A 17,737-nucleotide genomic window follows, 5' to 3' on the forward strand; every position below is an offset into this window, starting at 1 on the left:
GTGTAAAAAAAACCCTAAATTTCACCTGAGTAAAGTTGCCTCACCTTAAACCGAAAGCTTGGCGTTGAGGTGGTTGTTGTGTTCCACTGAAAAACAGTTGTGTAAAACGTACTTCAGGATATATTTAAAGTAAAATCTATTTAATTGAAATAGTTGAATTTTGTCGCACACTGATTAATTTTCTCAGCAAGTTTTTGATTTGCTTCTAGAAACGGAGTGTAAATAAATTCCGTAAAGCTGAACAGTGCTAATGTTCAACCTCTAGAGGTCGCCGTTCACGTCCATGTGATTGGTTTCACACGCGAGTGTAGGGAAATTAATATTCATCCTAAACGTAAACAACACGACGGCTCCTGTGGAAAGTGCTAGAAGCATCACTGTGGGTTGGTTTGGTGATGAACCTCGTAGACACTCAGATATCGTAAGTTCATAAAGAAGATAAAAAACGATCTCGTGTTAATTTCGGTTATCAAACCGCCACATCGACCGTCACTGCGTTTATTGGAATATCGGAGTCATGTTTTATTGTAGAAACAAACGGGGGAAATATCTGAGTCTGTGGGTTCAGATCTACAGGCTGGATCGGGTTGGGTTTTCAGGGCTGAGTCACAAAAACAGATAATAATCAAAGGAAGTGAAAGGAGCAGGAGCATGAGGAGGGAACGTGGTTTGATTTTTTTTTAAATCAGATTTGTTTTGGTTTTTTTTTTTCACTTTCTTGCTTATATTTGTGCTCATGTTGCGTGTGTGTGGGGGGGGGGTCTGAGATTAGAACAGTCATAAACTGAGTGAAAAAAGTGACGAGGTCCAAAAACAATCCCGGGCTCTTCCTCATGAAATGTTTTTACAGGTTTTATATAAAGACGGAATCAGAAGTGTACACACACACACACACACACACACACACACACATGTGCACACACACAAGGTTTATGACCACCTGCAAGCGTGAATCATGTTCTGTAAGGATGTGTGTGAAGGGAACAGGACGGTGTTTTCACTCTCCTGCAACACGACAGTGAGCTCACATTCACACACTCAGCATCAGGGTTTTTTTTCTTGTTTTGTGAGAATTTGTTCGTTACTTCGACTTTAACTGAGTCACACGTTGGGTTTATTGAATGTAGTGCAGAATTTAACACATTTCTAGATCACGGCTCACACGGTACCCAAGGCAGGTCAGTGTGCTTTATGAATAAAATAAAGACAATAAACTCAAAATTTAAAAGATTTATGAATATGAGAGTAAAATCGACTCGTACGTATTCATTAAAGGTTTTTTTTTTCTAAAAAATGGTATGAATGTAAAAGTGCCGAAGTGGTAGTGCAGAGATCAGAGCACTAACAGCTGATGTCTCGGTTCATGAAGAAAAAAACCAGGAATGTTTTTAATCCGGATTTAACCCGAGCTGCCTGTGTGACACGCCGAGCATCACCTGGAAGCATTTCAGTGTTTCTAATCATTTCAACAAAAGGGCAGATTAGTTTTTGTTATATTTACTGAACTACATTTTTTTCAGTGATTCTTACAGCAGGAGTTATTTTTAGACTTTTTATTTATTTTTATTTTTTAGAGTGATATTCCCACCTCGGAATGTTGTCATTGCTGGACAGTTAGCGCTTCTCTCGGCAGCGGTGTGCTTGTGGGTTTTTGTGGGTCTGGGGCTGTTGGGAGCAGCTCGGCATCTCCTCGCCCCGTAGAGATCAGCGCCGGTGTGTTTGGAAGACAATCGGAAATGAAGAAGCTGCGTTAAATGCAGAGAAATCAGTTCTAACAAGCCAGGGGGGAACACGTCAGCTCTTATCGCTTTTCGGGGCTTGTTAAGGAGCCCCCAGCCACCGCCCCCAGCCACCGCCCCCCACCTCCTGCCCCTTTCCTCCACTTACACACTCTCATAAAACAGCTCAGTGGGTGGTAGGGGGTTGATGGGGATTGGGTTAAGGTGGGTTAACAAACACACACACACACCTTTTCTTGTACAGAGTTGGAATTTGTCAACGTTTCTGCTTTGACCTTTTACTGCTCAATTGATCGACTGCACAAACTCGTACGCCTCGGTGAATGAATTTATTAGCCATCACGGCTAAGTGGATTAGCCTTTCTAACTAACCGTATTACACACCTGCTGGCTGAGAGGAAGTCCTCGGGAGAGGTCAGGCTCGCTACACCGTTATTGACGGGGAAAGAAAGCGCTAGCTCTCTCTGCTGCCCGCTAGCGCTTCATTAAAATGCAAACGGACTCACACCTGAGCCCTGAGGAACTCCACGCCATTCACAATTAACTCTGCGCTAAACCGGTGCCATGAGGAAGAAGCACACACACACACACACACACACACACACACACACACACACACACACACACACACACACACACACACACTCTCTGTTCCTAAAGCTTAAAGTTTAGATATCTGAGTTAGCGTAAATCAGAGCAGGGGCGATGGGATGTGTAAATAGAATTAAAGTTTATTAAAACGTCCGTACCCTGATCAAAGTTCCGCTCATAAAACTCACCGCAATTAGCACAAGCCTTTCCAGAATTATCTTTTTTTCCTCCAGTTTTTGGTGTATAATGAAGTGAAAAGTGCTCATGGAGATGTCTCTCTCTCTCTCTCTCTCTCTCTCTCTCTCTCTCTCTCTCTCTGAGATCTTACTCTCGGGGAGAGCAGCCACAGCTCACCTCACAATGGGACGTGCTTGTTAAGCTCTTGCTGGATGTTCTTTTTTTTTTTTGTCAGAGTGTATTTTCACATGGCGTGTTGCTGCCCCACAGCGCCGTCTCCCCCAACACAAATTAAGATCGGAAGCGGATCTCCATCGGCTGTTGAGTTTTGGGAATATTCATGTTGAGTCCGTGCTAACGTTCACATGTATTCCTTTAAGAAGACGCTAGCTTAAAAAAATAACACCACCCACCACTCTGTGATGTGAACTCATCTCTGCAACCTTCAGCACTGAGTGTCCACTGATCCAAAGATGAAAAAGATCATTTCCATTCATTTTAAAATATAATAATTTGTATTTAATCTGCATTTTTCATCTTTGCTGATCTTTTTGATATGAATTCACCTCGACTGTGTTTTTGTAAATCATTAACATGCTGCTTGTTGGTTTCGTTTCTGGTTTTTTTAATGTTCTGGGATTTGAACTTACAACCTTCTGGTCAGTAGGTCAGGGAGAAAAAAAAAACTAAACCCCGAAATAAAATTAAGTAACAAACAAGACTTTTTGTTTGTTTCTCCACAGTTTTTGTTTGTGTATTTTTATTACCTGTATTTATTGTGCTTTAGTTTGAGCGTGTTTAGAGAAGTACAAGTTCTGAAAACAAACAGGATATTATACCTAGAAACTCATCCTCTTCACACTGCCATCCAAGTATTGAATTATTTCAAGATGAAAAACTAGATAGAACTCAACACCAACGGTGTCGATGGGGACGCCTCCACCTGGTAGACTACACGCCTCATTAAGTTGTGATTTGGGGATGGACATTTGACCTCACAGTAATCTTGACCTTTTAACCTCAAAATCTAATCAGTTCATGTTTGTCCCCAAATGCACAAATGGTGAAAGTCTGGTAAAATTCCTTTTATTTGCCTTGGAGATATTGTGTTCACAAGGTTTTCGGACAGACATTTGACCTCACAGTGACCTTGACCTTAGACCTTTTGATCTCAAAATCTACTCATTTCATCCTTGTCCCAAAGTGCACAAATGGTGAAAGTTTGGTGAAATTCCTTTCATTAGTCATTGAGATATGGCGTTCACAAAGTTTGGGGATGGACATTTGACCTCACAGTAATCTTGACCTGTGACCTTTTAACCTCAAAATCTAATCAGTTCATGTTTGTCCCAAAGGGCACAAATGGTGAAAGTTTGGTGAAATTCCTTTCATTAGCCTTTGCGATATCGTGTTCACAAGGTTTCGGGACGGTCGCACGCACGGACAGACGGACAACCCGGAAACATAATGCCACCTGCACCTTAAGATGGCAGAGGCATAATAAGTAAATGGCATAAAAATGAGGCACATGTTTGCATACATTTTCTTTCCTTCTAGTATTTGATTAGTGGAGTGTATAAATATAAACATATGCAGAGAGATATAGAGGCTATTACCCAGTTAATTGAAGATATGAAGTTTATCTTCAGGTGGTGAAATATTTTCAACATGAGAAGATAAACTTCATATCTTTGCACCACTGTGTAATGCTCTTTATAGTATATGGACACATCCACCAAAAAAACCCCCACAAGTTAATCAAAAGAATTTTAATTTTGAACCAGTTCGCCATTTTGACGACGCGCGTCTAGTCAGCAGGAAAACACGGAGTGACGCCATCGGCGTGAAATTTCAGGGATTATTATACATATGGGACACTTTTTCCATGGATAAAAATGTGTTCTATTTCCTTCTAGTGGGTTTATCGATGGTATGCAATATTGGCATGCATGTCACTTATCCTCCATGTATTGCGCCACTCTCCCCAGTGGAGAATGAGCGTACAATATTGTTATAATATTGCACGTTGTCAAGACAACACTATGTCACACGTCAGAGCTCATGTGAAGATCCAATGACAAAACTTTTCTGCTGCGCATGCGCACCATCATTTCTTTGTCGGCCAGGAAAGAGAGAAGACGAGCGAATCCAGTGCCAGGATTAAGCACTCAATAAATAAACTGAAAACTGGAACTAAAGACGTGCTGAACACCTGAAAGGCTACCAAAACTTCATTATATATTCTTCATGCATATTTACAAGAGAAAAACATACCAACAGACATCGGAAAATGGAAAAGAGAGCAATAGTGGAAATATTGCCAAAGTTCTGCTTGAAGGTAAGGAAAAGTGACGGAGATTTTTACAAGAGGACTTCACTCGTGAGTATTTGTGCAGGCATTAATCATCATTTAAGAGATACATAGAATGGCCACATAGACGACGTGAAAGACACTGAATTTTCTGAAGCCAACCAATCATTCAGGGCAGCATCCCTGCCAGAAAAAAGCAGGAAAGGGTGATATAGTGCATCATTCCCCCATTGATGAAAACGACATTAAAAAGCTGTACAGCTCTGGGGGTTTTCAACCAAAATGATCCACTGGGACTTCAACACAAAGTATGGTTTGAATTAATGTTGTACATTTGCCGTTGGGGTAGAGAAAATCGACAGGAACTGAAAAAAGACCACTTTATTGTGGGGAAAGATTCTGATGGCTGTGAATTTGCGACGCAGGCAGTAGATGAACTCCCCAAGAAAACTCGTGACGACAACCTCAACCCTGCTTCCAGACGAGATGCAGGTAGAATGTAATGTACGCAACCGGTGATGAGGACTGCCCTGTAAGGTCATTCAAGAAATACCTTGAAAAACTGAACCCAGACTGCGAGGCTCTTTTCCAAACACCGAAATCACATGCACCACAGTTGGGACCACGGTACAAAAATATGCCTTGTAGAATTAATACTCTTAGAAGTATGACGTCTACCTTGTATAAAAGCACAGGTTTATCAAAGCCAAATAATTGTTTGCGTGCTACATGTATTTCGATCCTGGACACCAGAGGCTTTTCCTCCAGAGATATATGCCAAGTCTCTGGTCACACCAATGATGGAAGCATTAGATCATACATGGGAACTGTGAGTGACAACAGGAAGCAGAATATCTCAGATGCTCTGTCACATGCACTTGGAAAAGCTGGCCCCGTCAACAAAAGAGCTCGGATGGAAAAAACAGCAACTTTAGCAACTGCCCTGTCAACAGTCAGCAGGGCAGCAGATCTTGAGAATCTAGACCCTGACACCCATTTGGACCCAGATCCTAGGCCTACTTAGAGGCTATTCCAGGTGTGGACTTTGATCTAGACTTCACATCAACAAATTCACAAGAAGCTATACTTCATAAGGAAATGCAGCAGAGAAGTATTCTTACCCAGATTGACATGGCTCTGTGAATCACGCGCCAAGCACGTCGACAGCTCATACTCCTACCATGCAGTTTCAGCAAAGCCCTTTTGTTTTGAACAACTGCAGTGTAACAATTAACTACGACCAAAAGTAACTGTCAACCTGTATATGGTTTGTATATGAGTTGTTCAGGCTTTTTGGACGTGTACCACTTTTTACTGTTAGAACTTTATACAGTGCATTGGATTACATTCGATCAGAATTCAAGATTGGTAAGTTCTTAACTTTTTATAAAATCTATAATTCTTAAAATCTATAATTCTTCCATCGAATGTATATGTATAATAATAATAATAATAATAACTGGCTTTTTTTTCATGATCTAGTAGATATCTTCCATTCAGCTACTCATCTTCGACTTGTTCAGTATCATGCTAGTTGAATGGAATACATCTGATAGACCATGAAAAAAAGCCAGACAATATTATTTAAATGTCACTCAGATCCGTAACATTAGCATAATATCATCCCCAACGTTTACGCTTGGATTATGGAGAAAAATGGAGCTGAAAACTGGATTAAGTCCAAAAACAACATTTTTCAGGCATTCAGGATTCATTCTTTCATTTATTGAATTTATTAGCCATGACATTGTAGTGTTTTGTGGCCGTGCTAGCAAGCGGAAAACGTTGTGACATAACATAGTAATAACTGAAAAAAAACCTTAGTATCGAGGTGCCCCTGTTTAGAACAGAACACAGTGGATCTAGAGGAGTAAACCTCGATAAAAAATCCTGTTAGATCTATGGTAAGCAGTAGTTGAAGAGGCATGTATCCACAGACTGATGCAATGGCTCTTGGAACACAGTGGTATTGCAGAGGATCCACATCTGGACAATGGGATAGCACAAATGCTCTAGTCAGGGGAGAACTGTAGAGCAAGATGTGGAGTAGCTCCCCATGTTGACTAACCAAAAGCCTACAATGGAAACACAGCTAAACAGTACTAGGGTTCAAGCCCCTGCAAATAATCATCAAACCAGAATGGATTTAGAACGGCCAGATCAACTCCAGCGCATATCCTTGCCTTACGAACGTTGATCAAGGGTGTCAAAAGCCATAACAAGAAAGCTATTATTCTCTTTGTCGACTTCAAAAAAAGCTTTTGATTCCATACATAGAGGAATAATGCTGAAAATTTTGAAAGCATATGACGTACCACACAGACTCCATAGTGGCATCTGCACAATATATGAAAATGCTAAAGCCAGAGTGAGAACCCCAGATGGGGAAACAAAGTTCTTTAATATCATTGCTGGTGTATTACAAGGCGACACCTTAGCACCAGACCTTTGTGCTATAGTTCTTGACTACATTATGCACAAAACGTATGATGGAAGGGAAGAGGAACTTGGCTTTCAGCTACACAGAAGAAGAAGCTGGAGAGTGCCACCTGTAACAGTAACAGACCTAGGTTTTGCAGGTGATCTCGCCATAGTAACAGATGAAATTTTCAAGGCACAAGAAATTCTGTTTAGCCTAGAAAATGAGGCAGACAACGTGGGGCTGTATTGTAATGCTAAGAAAACAGAGCTTCAATCTTTAAACCAAACCAGAGAAGTTATTATAAAAGCTAAAGATGAAACAACCATCAAAGTTGTTAAAAATTTGAAGTACTTCGGCTCTTGGACAGAAAAAGACTTTTCTGTATGAAAAGCTCTTGCCTGGAATGTCTGTCACAAACTGAGAAAAATATGGTCTTCCAAACTCTCAAGAAAACTGAAGATAAGATTATTCACTGCTCCAGTAGAAACTGTAGTGATACGGTGCTGAAACCTGGGCAATGTCCAAATCATTGAAAAAGCAATTGGATGGCTGCTACACACTCAGGATGGCTCTGAATGTGTCTTGGAAGAGCCACACGACAAATCCAGAGCTATATGGAGATCTCCCAACTGCACCCACAAAATGCAGCAACGGAGAATGCGCTTGGCAGGACACCTTGTACACCACAGTGATGAAGTTGCAACAAGCTTGTACTATGGCAACCCGCTGATGGAAAACCTCGGTGTGGCAGAAGACGTATAACATGCATTGACAACCTGCTGGATGACACAGGATGTGAAAGTGCGAAGGATCTGAAAACCATCATGATGGACCGTTCAGTCTGGATTAACTGTGCCAAAGATGTAGGGCATCTCATGGGACGACGTAGGTAGGTAGGTAGGTAGGTAGTATCTAATGGCAGGACACATTTCTGACATCGAGTGACACGGCCAGAATGTGTAAAACGTGATCTTAACTGTTAAAATTGTAATTTCTGCATAAATATAACGTCAGTTTGAACTCGTGTGTGTGTGTGTGTGTGTGTGTGTGTGTGAAGAACGAAATTGTTTAAGTAGGAAATGTAAAGAATGAGCTGCATGAGAGTCCATCAATATCTTGGAATTATAAAATTCTAGCTTTTTTTTTAAATAAGTTAATATTTGATATTTACATGCTGTGGAATCTGTGTGAGAAGTTTTACAGCAAAATATTTTAAAAATCAATAGATAAAGTTGTAACTTAGCTTTGCTTTAACCTTACTGAGGGTCAAATCATTACAGCTCAATATATTCAAATCTCAGAAAGGTCAGATAGAGCTGTACAACTCCAAACTCTCGACACACAAGCACACGTAGAGCTGCGTCTGAGGCGAGAAGGCCACGAACACTCAGATCATCACACAAAAGACACGCACCATGGATTACACCAACAGCTCAGTGTCCCTGCTGTTTCCTTTCACACCTGATGTCACTGATACGCTGCTGCCTGATGAGTTCTGCGCTCTGATTGGTCAGAAGGTGTTGATTAATTCTCTCTAAGAGCAGCTCTGACAGTAGTGCAGGTTTATTCATAATTAATGTCCTCGTTCTGATACTTTCTGGTTTCGATAGTAACAGCTCGTTCACAGGGTCGTGTCCAGCAGACGCTCCGTTGACAATAAACAGATTAAAAATATTGTGTAATGTTTCTGGAAGGAGTCTCCAGTGCGAGCGCTGTGTAACAGTCAGAAGGGAAGCTGGAACTGTACGGTGTTTTTCTGAAACTTTAGGACAGAGGAGTTTACACTTCTTCTTCTTTGGGGTTTTTCAGTAACATGATGGAACAAGCTACATTTTTAAAATGAATATAAAGAGAGAGAATAAAACTAGGCTGGTGAGGGAACGACTGTTTATCACTGCTGTAATGTCAGTAAGAGCAGGAAGTGGTTTCACAGAAATGTTAAATGGATAAAAATTATAATCGATGGTGATTTGCTGTGGTGTAAGAGGAATAAAACACAGGAAATTAATCAACATCAGGGTGGTAACAGGAACACTGAAATCACACCATCAATCTGTGTTTTACTGCAACACACACACACAATGTGTTACTTACATAAAATATATATATAGATAGAGTTGTGTGTGTGTGTGTGGGTTGGAGTGCAACACCGTGGTGGGGCATTAAGAATTTATAAAGCGAGGTACGGTGATGAGACTGACCTCGTTTGTGTTCGGACATTTGCATGGCCCACAGGAAACCTGCTGCTGCAGGCCACTGCAGGCTGCCTTCAGCTTAGACGTGTGTGTGTGTGTGTGTGTGTGTGTGTGTCAGAGTCAAGGCCACTGATTTGAATACTGGCAAACACACAAACACTCGGGTCCAAAAGTGCCTGTCCAACACCTCCCCTGTGTTTACACTGCGCCAGGAGCTGTCAGGCGGGGCGCTGTGTGTGTGTTTGAGAGAGAGCGAGTGTGTACATGTGTGAACTTTAAAAACTGGGAGAAACACAGCACAGAAATGTGTTAGCCCTTGTTTAAAGGTACGCTCTTAAAGAGTGAAATGTCCAGTTTAAGAGAGAACCTTTAGATTAGACGGGGATTAGGGTTCAGGATTTGACCCTCAACTTTAGAACATGTGTGTGTAAAAATATAAGCCTGGACGTGAAGGACAAGAATACAAATCGAGGGTTCACTGTGTGGTGTGTGTGATGCAGTAAATATCAGAGAAGTGTGTAAATTACACAAGCACAGGGTGAGCCATATGACTGAGGTTTTTTTCATATCACGATTCTCAAAGGTTTTTACGATCCGATACACGACTGAGATCTCGATATATTTGGTCTGTACAGAACCTTCAGCAGTACAGCAGAGTTACATTTCAAATAAACCTGTTCAAAATATGGAATAATATATAATAAATACATAGTGTATGATTAATACATCTGTTTATGATCCATTTAACTTTATATATTTAAAAACTATTATTTATTAAACTTACCGAGGGGACAGCAGTGCCCTGGGCTGTAGTGTGGAAATTCAGTCTATACATCACAACTTCATAAAGTCATAAATATATTAAATGTTAAATTTCGATGTTAAGTGTGAGTAATCCTGAAATTTATCCAGTTACAGTATTTTTTTTTTCAGTACAGTTTTATTACGTTAAAACTTGAGGGTACAGTGTGAAGCATGTGTAATGAAGTGTTATGTCACTATACACTGGTCAGAGACTGGTCACTATACCCTCTTTCCTGTTATTATAAGCTCCACACTTCTCCAAAGGTTTTCCACTAGATTTTGGGGGCGTGGCCATGGGATGTGTGTTCATTCAGCTACAAGAGCATCACTGAGGTCAGGGATGCACATACTTTTGGCTGTATAGTGTAGTTAATGTTAATTGTATTGTACTTAATTATACACACTCATCCTCGAGAGAAAATTTCTTGTCACATTTGCGTGTCATTCAACACACACACAGCAGCTTCTCAGTAAATTCTTATTTTATTAGACATAATTAATCATCTAAGCACAACAGGAAATAGGAAGAGGAATATAAACACCATGGAGCCACTACATTACTGTAAAACAGCCACATTCTGTTATGAATTACTTTCTGAATTTCGAAATACTTTACAAATTGTTTTACAAATTACTTCATGAATTATTTTACAATTCATTGATGGAATAAAGGTCAGGTGAATAAGGTCAGAAAGTAAATGATTGCCTGTGTTCAGTTGTGTTTGCCTTTTATAAAGATCAGTGATTGTGTGTAACTACTACTGCTGATGAAGTACTTGTGTGTGTGTGTGTGTGTGTAGGCCAAAAGGCAGGATGAGGCGACCTGAGGCGTGGGAGCTCCGTCAGGAGAACAGCGATGCCGTTTGGAGCGAGTTGGCCTTCTTTAAACGCGAGAACAAGAAGCTTCTTGCTGAGAAGTAAGTGTGTGTGTGTGTGTGTGTGTGTGTTCTGCTGTCACCAGCAGTGCATGTGCTCTTTTCTCTTGAACCCATGTTGTACATGTTAAAGTTTGAGACTCACACACACTCTTCATTATCAGCTCCATCCTCCTCCCACACACCATCATTAGCATCTCAATTTTGCACCAGTGCTGCTTCCAGACTCGCACATAAAGAAAAATTACATTATCCAGTCTCAAACTGTGTGTGTATGTGTTTGTGTGTGTGAGAGAGAAGAGGCTTAGTTTTTCTGGCCCACGTTAATGATTAATGGTGATTTCAGGTGCTAATGATTAAGGGTTATCCCTTGCCAGCATCGGCACCTCTGTCTTCATGATCTGCCCTCTAGCAGGGGCAAACAAACATTAACAGATTACCGCGATTTATATTCCATGAAGAAGACCAAGTTTTCTCTTTGGCATCACATTTCTACACATTCCTTTTCCCTTCTAAACACACATTTGCTCTCACATATGCGGTATTTTATTATTATTTTTTTTCTCATCCAGAATCCAAAGAATCTCTGAGCAGTTTCATAGAGTGCTCTCTGGAGAATGGTGTATTTCTGTGACTGTGTGTGTGTGTGACTGTGTGTGTGTGTGTGTGTGTGTGTGTGTTAATTACCACCACTCTTGTCTGCTGGAGGAGTCGTTCTTTATTAGGCCGCCTTGGCTCTCGGCTTGCCAGGCCTCATTTGGTCTGTGCTGAGCTCAGGGGTCTAACCCTGCCAGCCAGCGTGGCCCGGCCCTCCCCTGTTTGATCTCTACCCCTGGCCCACTGTTCCAGGACCCCCCCCCCATTCCCCGCCTGCCCTGTCCTCCTAATCCCAGCTGAGCTCATTATGATGTAGCCCGGCTGCCTGAGCTCGAGCTGTCCAAGCTAATTACGGCCTAACGCTGGCCGCTGCCTGCTCAGGGCCCGCTGATGCTGCTGATAGGGCTGGAGAACGGGGATTCTGGGATGGGGAAGGGGCACAGAAGTGCTGCTTTACCTGTGAGTTGGCCTACTGGGGCTGATGGGGCTGGAGAAGGGAGGTACTAGGGGTGTGGAAGGGGTGCAAAATTGTTGCTGTACCTCAGTGAATCGGTCTGGAGAACGGCATTCTGGGGGCAATGAAAGGGCATACAAGTGCTCTTGTCCCTGAGAGTTCGCCTAGTAGGATTGCTAGGGCTGAAGAGAAGAGTTCTGGGGGTGGGGCAGTGGTGCAGAAGGGCTGCTGTACCTGATACTTGGCCTACAGTGGCTGCTAGAGCCAGAGAAGCAGATGCTCATACTCATAAGCTGCTCATAAGTTCCTGTTTACATAACTGCACTTTTTTTACTGTATAGAGTTCATGAAGAGAATATTTTTATAATCACACTATCCCATCTAACCCAAATGAGGATAGGCTCCCTTTGGAGTCTGGTTCTTCTCAAGGTATCTTCCTCATGCCGTCTCAGGGACTTGTTCCTCGGCATCCTCACCTCAGGCTCAGTCATTAGGGATAAATTAAAAATGTATTTATTATTTCTGCAGAACTGTTTTGTGACGATGTCCAATACAAATAAAATTTAATTGAATTCTGGGGTGGGGGAAGGGGTTCAGAAGTGCTGCTTTATCTCATTGTTGGGGTGCTTGGGCTGGAGAGGAGGAGGCCGGGGCTAGAGAAGGACCACCCTGGGATTGAGGAAGGATTAGTTGGGGCAACATTGATGATATATCTTGAAGACTCTGGATCAGAATAATTTAAGTCTCCTAGAGTGAAGATAGAACTTCAGAGATGGGGTTGGGCCTTGTATTGGGATATAGAATGGGATAGTAAAATTTGGTGGTAGTTGCTGTCGAGGTTGTTGCCATTGGGGTTCTGATTGAGGTTGTTGGAGCTGTGATTTGGGTTGTTGGTGTTGGAGCTGTGATTGAGGTGGTTGGTGTTGGAGCTGTGGTTGAGGTGGTTGGTGTTGGAGCTGTGGTTGAGGTGGTTGGTGTTGGAGCTGTGGTTGAGGTGGTTGGTGGTGGAGCTGTGATTGGGGATGTTGGAGCTGTGATTGAGGTTGTTGGTATTGGAGCTGTGATTGATGATGTTGGTGTTGGAGCTGTGATTGGGGTGTTGGTGTTGGAGCTGTGATTGGAGGTGTTGGAGCTGTGAATGGAGGTGTTGGAGCTGTGATTGGGGTGTTGGAGCTGTGAATGGAGGTGTTGGAGCTGTGATTAGGGGTGTTGGAGCTGTGATTGAGGTTGTTGGAGCTGTGATTGGAGGTGTTGGAGCTGTGATCGGGGGTGTTGGTGTTCGAGATGTGATTGGGGTGTTGGAGCTGTGATTGGGGTTGGGAATGTTGGAGCTGTGGTTGGGGGTATCATTGTTGAAGCTGTGATTGAGGTGTTTGGTGTTGGAGCTGTGATTGGGGGTGTTGGAGCTGTGATTGAGGATTGGGGTGTTGGAGCTGTGATTGGGGTGTTGGAGCTGTGATTGAAGTGGTTGGTGAAGGAGCTGTCATTGAGGTGGTTGGTGTTGGAGCTGTGAACGGGGGTGTTGAAGCTGTGATTGAGGTTGTTGGTGTTGGCGCTGTGATTGGGGTGTTGGAGCTGTGATTGAGGTTGGGGATGTTGCAGCTGTGGTTGGGGTGTCATTGTTGAAGCTGTGATTGAGGTGGTTGGTGTTGGAGCTGTGATTGAGGTTGGAGGTGTTGGAGCTGTGATTGGGGGGTGTTGTTGTTGGAGATTTGAGTGGGAGTGCTGGAGCTGTGATTGAAGTGGTTGGTGTTGGAGCTGTCATTGAGGTGGTTGTTGTTGGAACTGTGGGTGGGGGTGTTGGTGTTGGAGCTGTGATTGGGGGTGTTGAAGCTGTGATTGAGGTTGGAGGTGTTGGAGCTGTGATTGGGGGTGTTGAAGCTGTGATTGAGGTTGGAGGTGTTGGAGCTGTGATTGGGGGTGTTGTACCTGTTATCAGGGATGTTGGCGCTGTGGTTGGGGTGTTGGAGCTGTGATTGGAAGTGTTTGTGTTGGAGCTGTGATTGAGGTGGTTGATGTTGGAGCTGTGATTGGGGTGTTGGAGCTGTGACTGGGGGAGTTGGTGTTTGAGATGTGAGTGGGGGTGTTGGAGCTGTGATTGAGGTTGGTGATGTTGGAGCTGTGGTTGGGGGTTTCAGTGTTGGAGCTGTGATTGGGAGTGTTTGTGTTGGAGCTATGATTGGGGGTGTTGGAGCTGTGATTGGGGTGTTGGAGCTGTGACTGGGGGAGTTGGTGTTTGAGATGTGAGTGGGGGTGTTGGAGCTGTGATTGAGGTTGGTGATGTTGGAGCTGTGGTTGGGGGTTTCAGTGTTGGAGCTGTGATTGGGAGTGTTTGTGTTGGAGCTATGATTGGGGGTGTTGGAGCTGTGATTGGGTGTTTTGGAGCTGTGACTGGGAGTGTTGGAGCTGTGATTGAGGTGGTTGATGTTGGAGCTGTGTGAGGTGGTTGCTGTTGGAGCTGTGACTGGGGTGTTGGTGTTGGAGATGTGAGTGGGGGTGTTGGAGCTGTGATTGAGGTTGGGGATGTTGGAGCTGTGGTTGGGGGTTTCAGTGTTGGAGCTGTGATTGGGGGTGTTTGTGTTGGAGCTGTGATTGGGGGTGTTGGAGCTGTGATTGGGGTGTTGGAACTGTGACTAGGGGTGTTGGTGTTGGAGATGTGAGTGGGAGTGTTGGAGCTGTGGTTGGGGGTTTCAGTGTTGGAGCTCTGATTGAGGTGGTTGGTGTTGGAATTGTGATTGGGTGTGTTGGAGCTGTGATTGAGGTTGGGGATGTTAGAGATGTGATTGGGGTGTTGGAGCTGTGATTTAGTTGGTTAGTGTTGGAGCTTTGATTGGGGATGTTGGAGCTTTGATTGAGGTTGTTGGTGTTGGAGCTGTGATTGGGGAGTTGGTGTTGGAGCTGTGATTGTGGTTGTTGGTCTTGGAGCTGTGATTGAGGTTGTTGGTGTTGGAGCTGTGATTGTGGTTGTTGGTCTTGCAGCTGTGATTGTGGTTGTTGGTCTTGGAGCTGTAATTGAGGTTATTGGTGTTGGAGCTGTGATTGAGATTGTTGGTGTTGGAGCTGTGATTGGGGGTGTTGGAGCTGTGGTTGAGGTTGGGGATGTTGGAACTGTGGTTGGGGGTTTCAGTGTTGGAGCTGTGATTGGGGGTGTTTGTGTTGGAGCTGTGATTTGGGGTGTTGGAGCTGTGACTGGGGGTGTTGGTGTTGGAGATGTGAGTGGGGGTGTTGGAGCTGTGATTGAGGTTGGGGATGTTGGAGCTGTGGTTGGGGGTTTCAGTGTTGGAGCTGTGATTGGGGTGTTGGAGCTGTGATTGGGGGTTTTGGTGTTGGAGCTGTGATTGGGGTGTTGGAGCTGTCCCTGGGGGTTTTGGTGTTGGGGCTGTGATTGGGGGTGTTGGGGCTGTGATTGAGGTTGGGGATGTTGGAACTGTGATTGGGGGTATTTGAGCTGTGATTGGGGTGTTGGAGCTGTGATTGAGATTGTTGGTGTTGAAGCTGTGATTGGGGGTGTTGGAGCTGTGATTGAGGTTGGGGGTGTTGGAACTGTGGTTGGGGGTTTCAGTGTTGGAGCTGTGATTGGGGGTGTTTGTGTTGGAGCTGTGATTTGGGGTGTTGGAGCTGTGACTGGGGGTGTTGGTGTTGGAGATGTGAGTGGGGGTGTTGGAGCTGTGATTGAGATTGGGGATGTTGGAGCTGTGGTTGGGGGTTTCAGTGTTGGAGCTGTGATTGGGGTGTTGGAGCTGTGATTGGGGTGTTGGAGCTGTGACTGGGGGTGTTGGTGTTGGAGCTGTGATTGGGGGTGTTGGAGCTGTGATTGAGATTGGGGATGTTTGAGCTGTGGTTGGGGGTTTCAGTGTTGGAGCTGTGATTGGGGGTGTTTGTGTTGGAGCTGTGATTTGGGGTGTTGGAGCTGTGACTGGGGGTGTTGGTGTTGGAGATGTGAGTGGGGGTGTTGGAGCTGTGATTGAGGTTGGGGATGTTGGAGCTGTGGTTGGGGGTTTCAGTGTTGGAGCTGTGATTGGGGTGTTGGAGCTGTCCCTGGGGGTTTTGGTGTTGGGGCTGTGATTGGGGGTGTTGGGGCTGTGATTGAGGTTGGGGATGTTGGAACTGTGATTGGGGGTATTTGAGCTGTGATTGGGGTGTTGGAGCTGTGATTGAGATTGTTGGTGTTGGAGCTGTGATTGGGGGTGTTGGAGCTGTGATTGAGGTTGGGGATGTTGGAACTGTGGTTGGGGGTTTCAGTGTTGGAGCTGTGATTGGGGGTGTTTGTGTTGGAGCTGTGATTGGGGGTGTTGGAGCTGTGACTGGGGGTGTTGGTGTTGGAGATGTGAGTGGGGGTGTTGGAGCTGTGATTGAGATTGGGGATGTTGGAGCTGTGGTTGGGGGTTTCAGTGTTGGAGCTGTGATTGGGGTGTTGGAGCTGTCATTGGGGGTTTTGGTGTTGGAGCTGTGATTGGGGGTGTTGGGGCTGTGATTGAGGTTGGTGATGTTGGAACTGTGATTGGGGGTATTTGAGCTGTGATTGGGGTGTTGGAGCTGTCATTGGGGGTTATGGTGTTGGAGCTGTGATTGGGGGTGTTGGAGCTGTGATTGGGGGTGTTTGTGTTGGAGCTGTGATTTGGGGTGTTGGAGCTGTGACTGGGGGTGTTGGTGTTGGAGATGTGAGTGGGGGTGTTGGAGCTGTGATTGAGATTGGGGATGTTGGAGCTGTGGTTGGGGGTTTCAGTGTTGGAGCTGTGATTGGGGTGTTGGAGCTGTCATTGGGGGTTTTGGTGTTGGAGCTGTGATTGGGGTGTTGGAGCTGTCCCTGGGGGTTTTGGTGTTGGGGCTGTGATTGGGGGTGTTGGGGCTGTGATTGAGGTTGGGGATGTTGGAACTGTGATTGGGGGTATTTGAGCTGTGATTGGGGTGTTGGAGCTGTCATTGGGGGTTATGGTGTTGGAGCTGTGATTGGGGGTGTTGGAGCTGTGATTGAGTTTGGGGATGTTGGAACTGTGGTTGGGCTGTCATTGTTGATGTGATTGAGGTGGTTGGTGTTGGAGCTGTGATTGAGGTTTTGGAGCTGTGATTGGGGTGTTGGAGCTGTGATTGAGGTGGTTGGTGTTGGAGCTGTGATTGGGGGTGTTGGGGCTGTGATTGGGGGTGTTGGGGCTGTGATTGAGGTTGGGGATGTTGGAACTGTGATTGGGCGTATTTGAGCTGTGATTGGGATGTTGGAGCTGTAATTGAAGTGGTTGGTGTTGGAGCTGTGATTGAGGTTGGGGATGTTGGAACTGTGATTGGGGGAATTTGAGCTGTGATTGGGGTGTTTGAGCTGTCATTGGGGGTTTTGGTGTTGGAGCTTTGAGGTGTTGGAGCTGTCACTGGGGGTATTGGTGTTGGGGCTGTGATTGGGGGTGTTGGGGCTTTGATTGAGGTTGGGGATGTTGGAGCTGAGGTTACGGGTATTTTGAGCTGTGATTGGGGTGTTGGAGCTGTGATTGAGATTGTTGGTGCTGGAGCTGTGATTGGGGTGTTGGTGTTGGAGCCGTGATTGGGGTGTTGGTGTTGGAGCCGTGATTGGGGTGTTGGT

The 17,737-nt window shown here is 44.6% G+C and overlaps 1 protein-coding gene across 5 annotated transcripts in view; it reads left to right on the top strand.

Annotated features, from left to right (window-relative positions):
• Positions 1–17,737, top strand: part of cntln (centlein, centrosomal protein) — a 189,865-nt gene that overhangs the window by 99,660 nt on the left and 72,468 nt on the right. For all 5 annotated transcript variants that reach the window (XM_060926631.1, XM_060926634.1, XM_060926635.1 and 2 more), the window contains exon 14: positions 11,040–11,156. In XM_060926631.1, coding sequence (XP_060782614.1) covers positions 11,040–11,156 — 117 coding nt within the window. The remainder of the gene's footprint in view (positions 1–11,039; positions 11,157–17,737) is intronic.

Source organism: Neoarius graeffei, chromosome 7 (genome assembly GCF_027579695.1).
Source record: "Neoarius graeffei isolate fNeoGra1 chromosome 7, fNeoGra1.pri, whole genome shotgun sequence".
Lineage (NCBI taxonomy): Eukaryota > Metazoa > Chordata > Actinopteri > Siluriformes > Ariidae > Neoarius > Neoarius graeffei.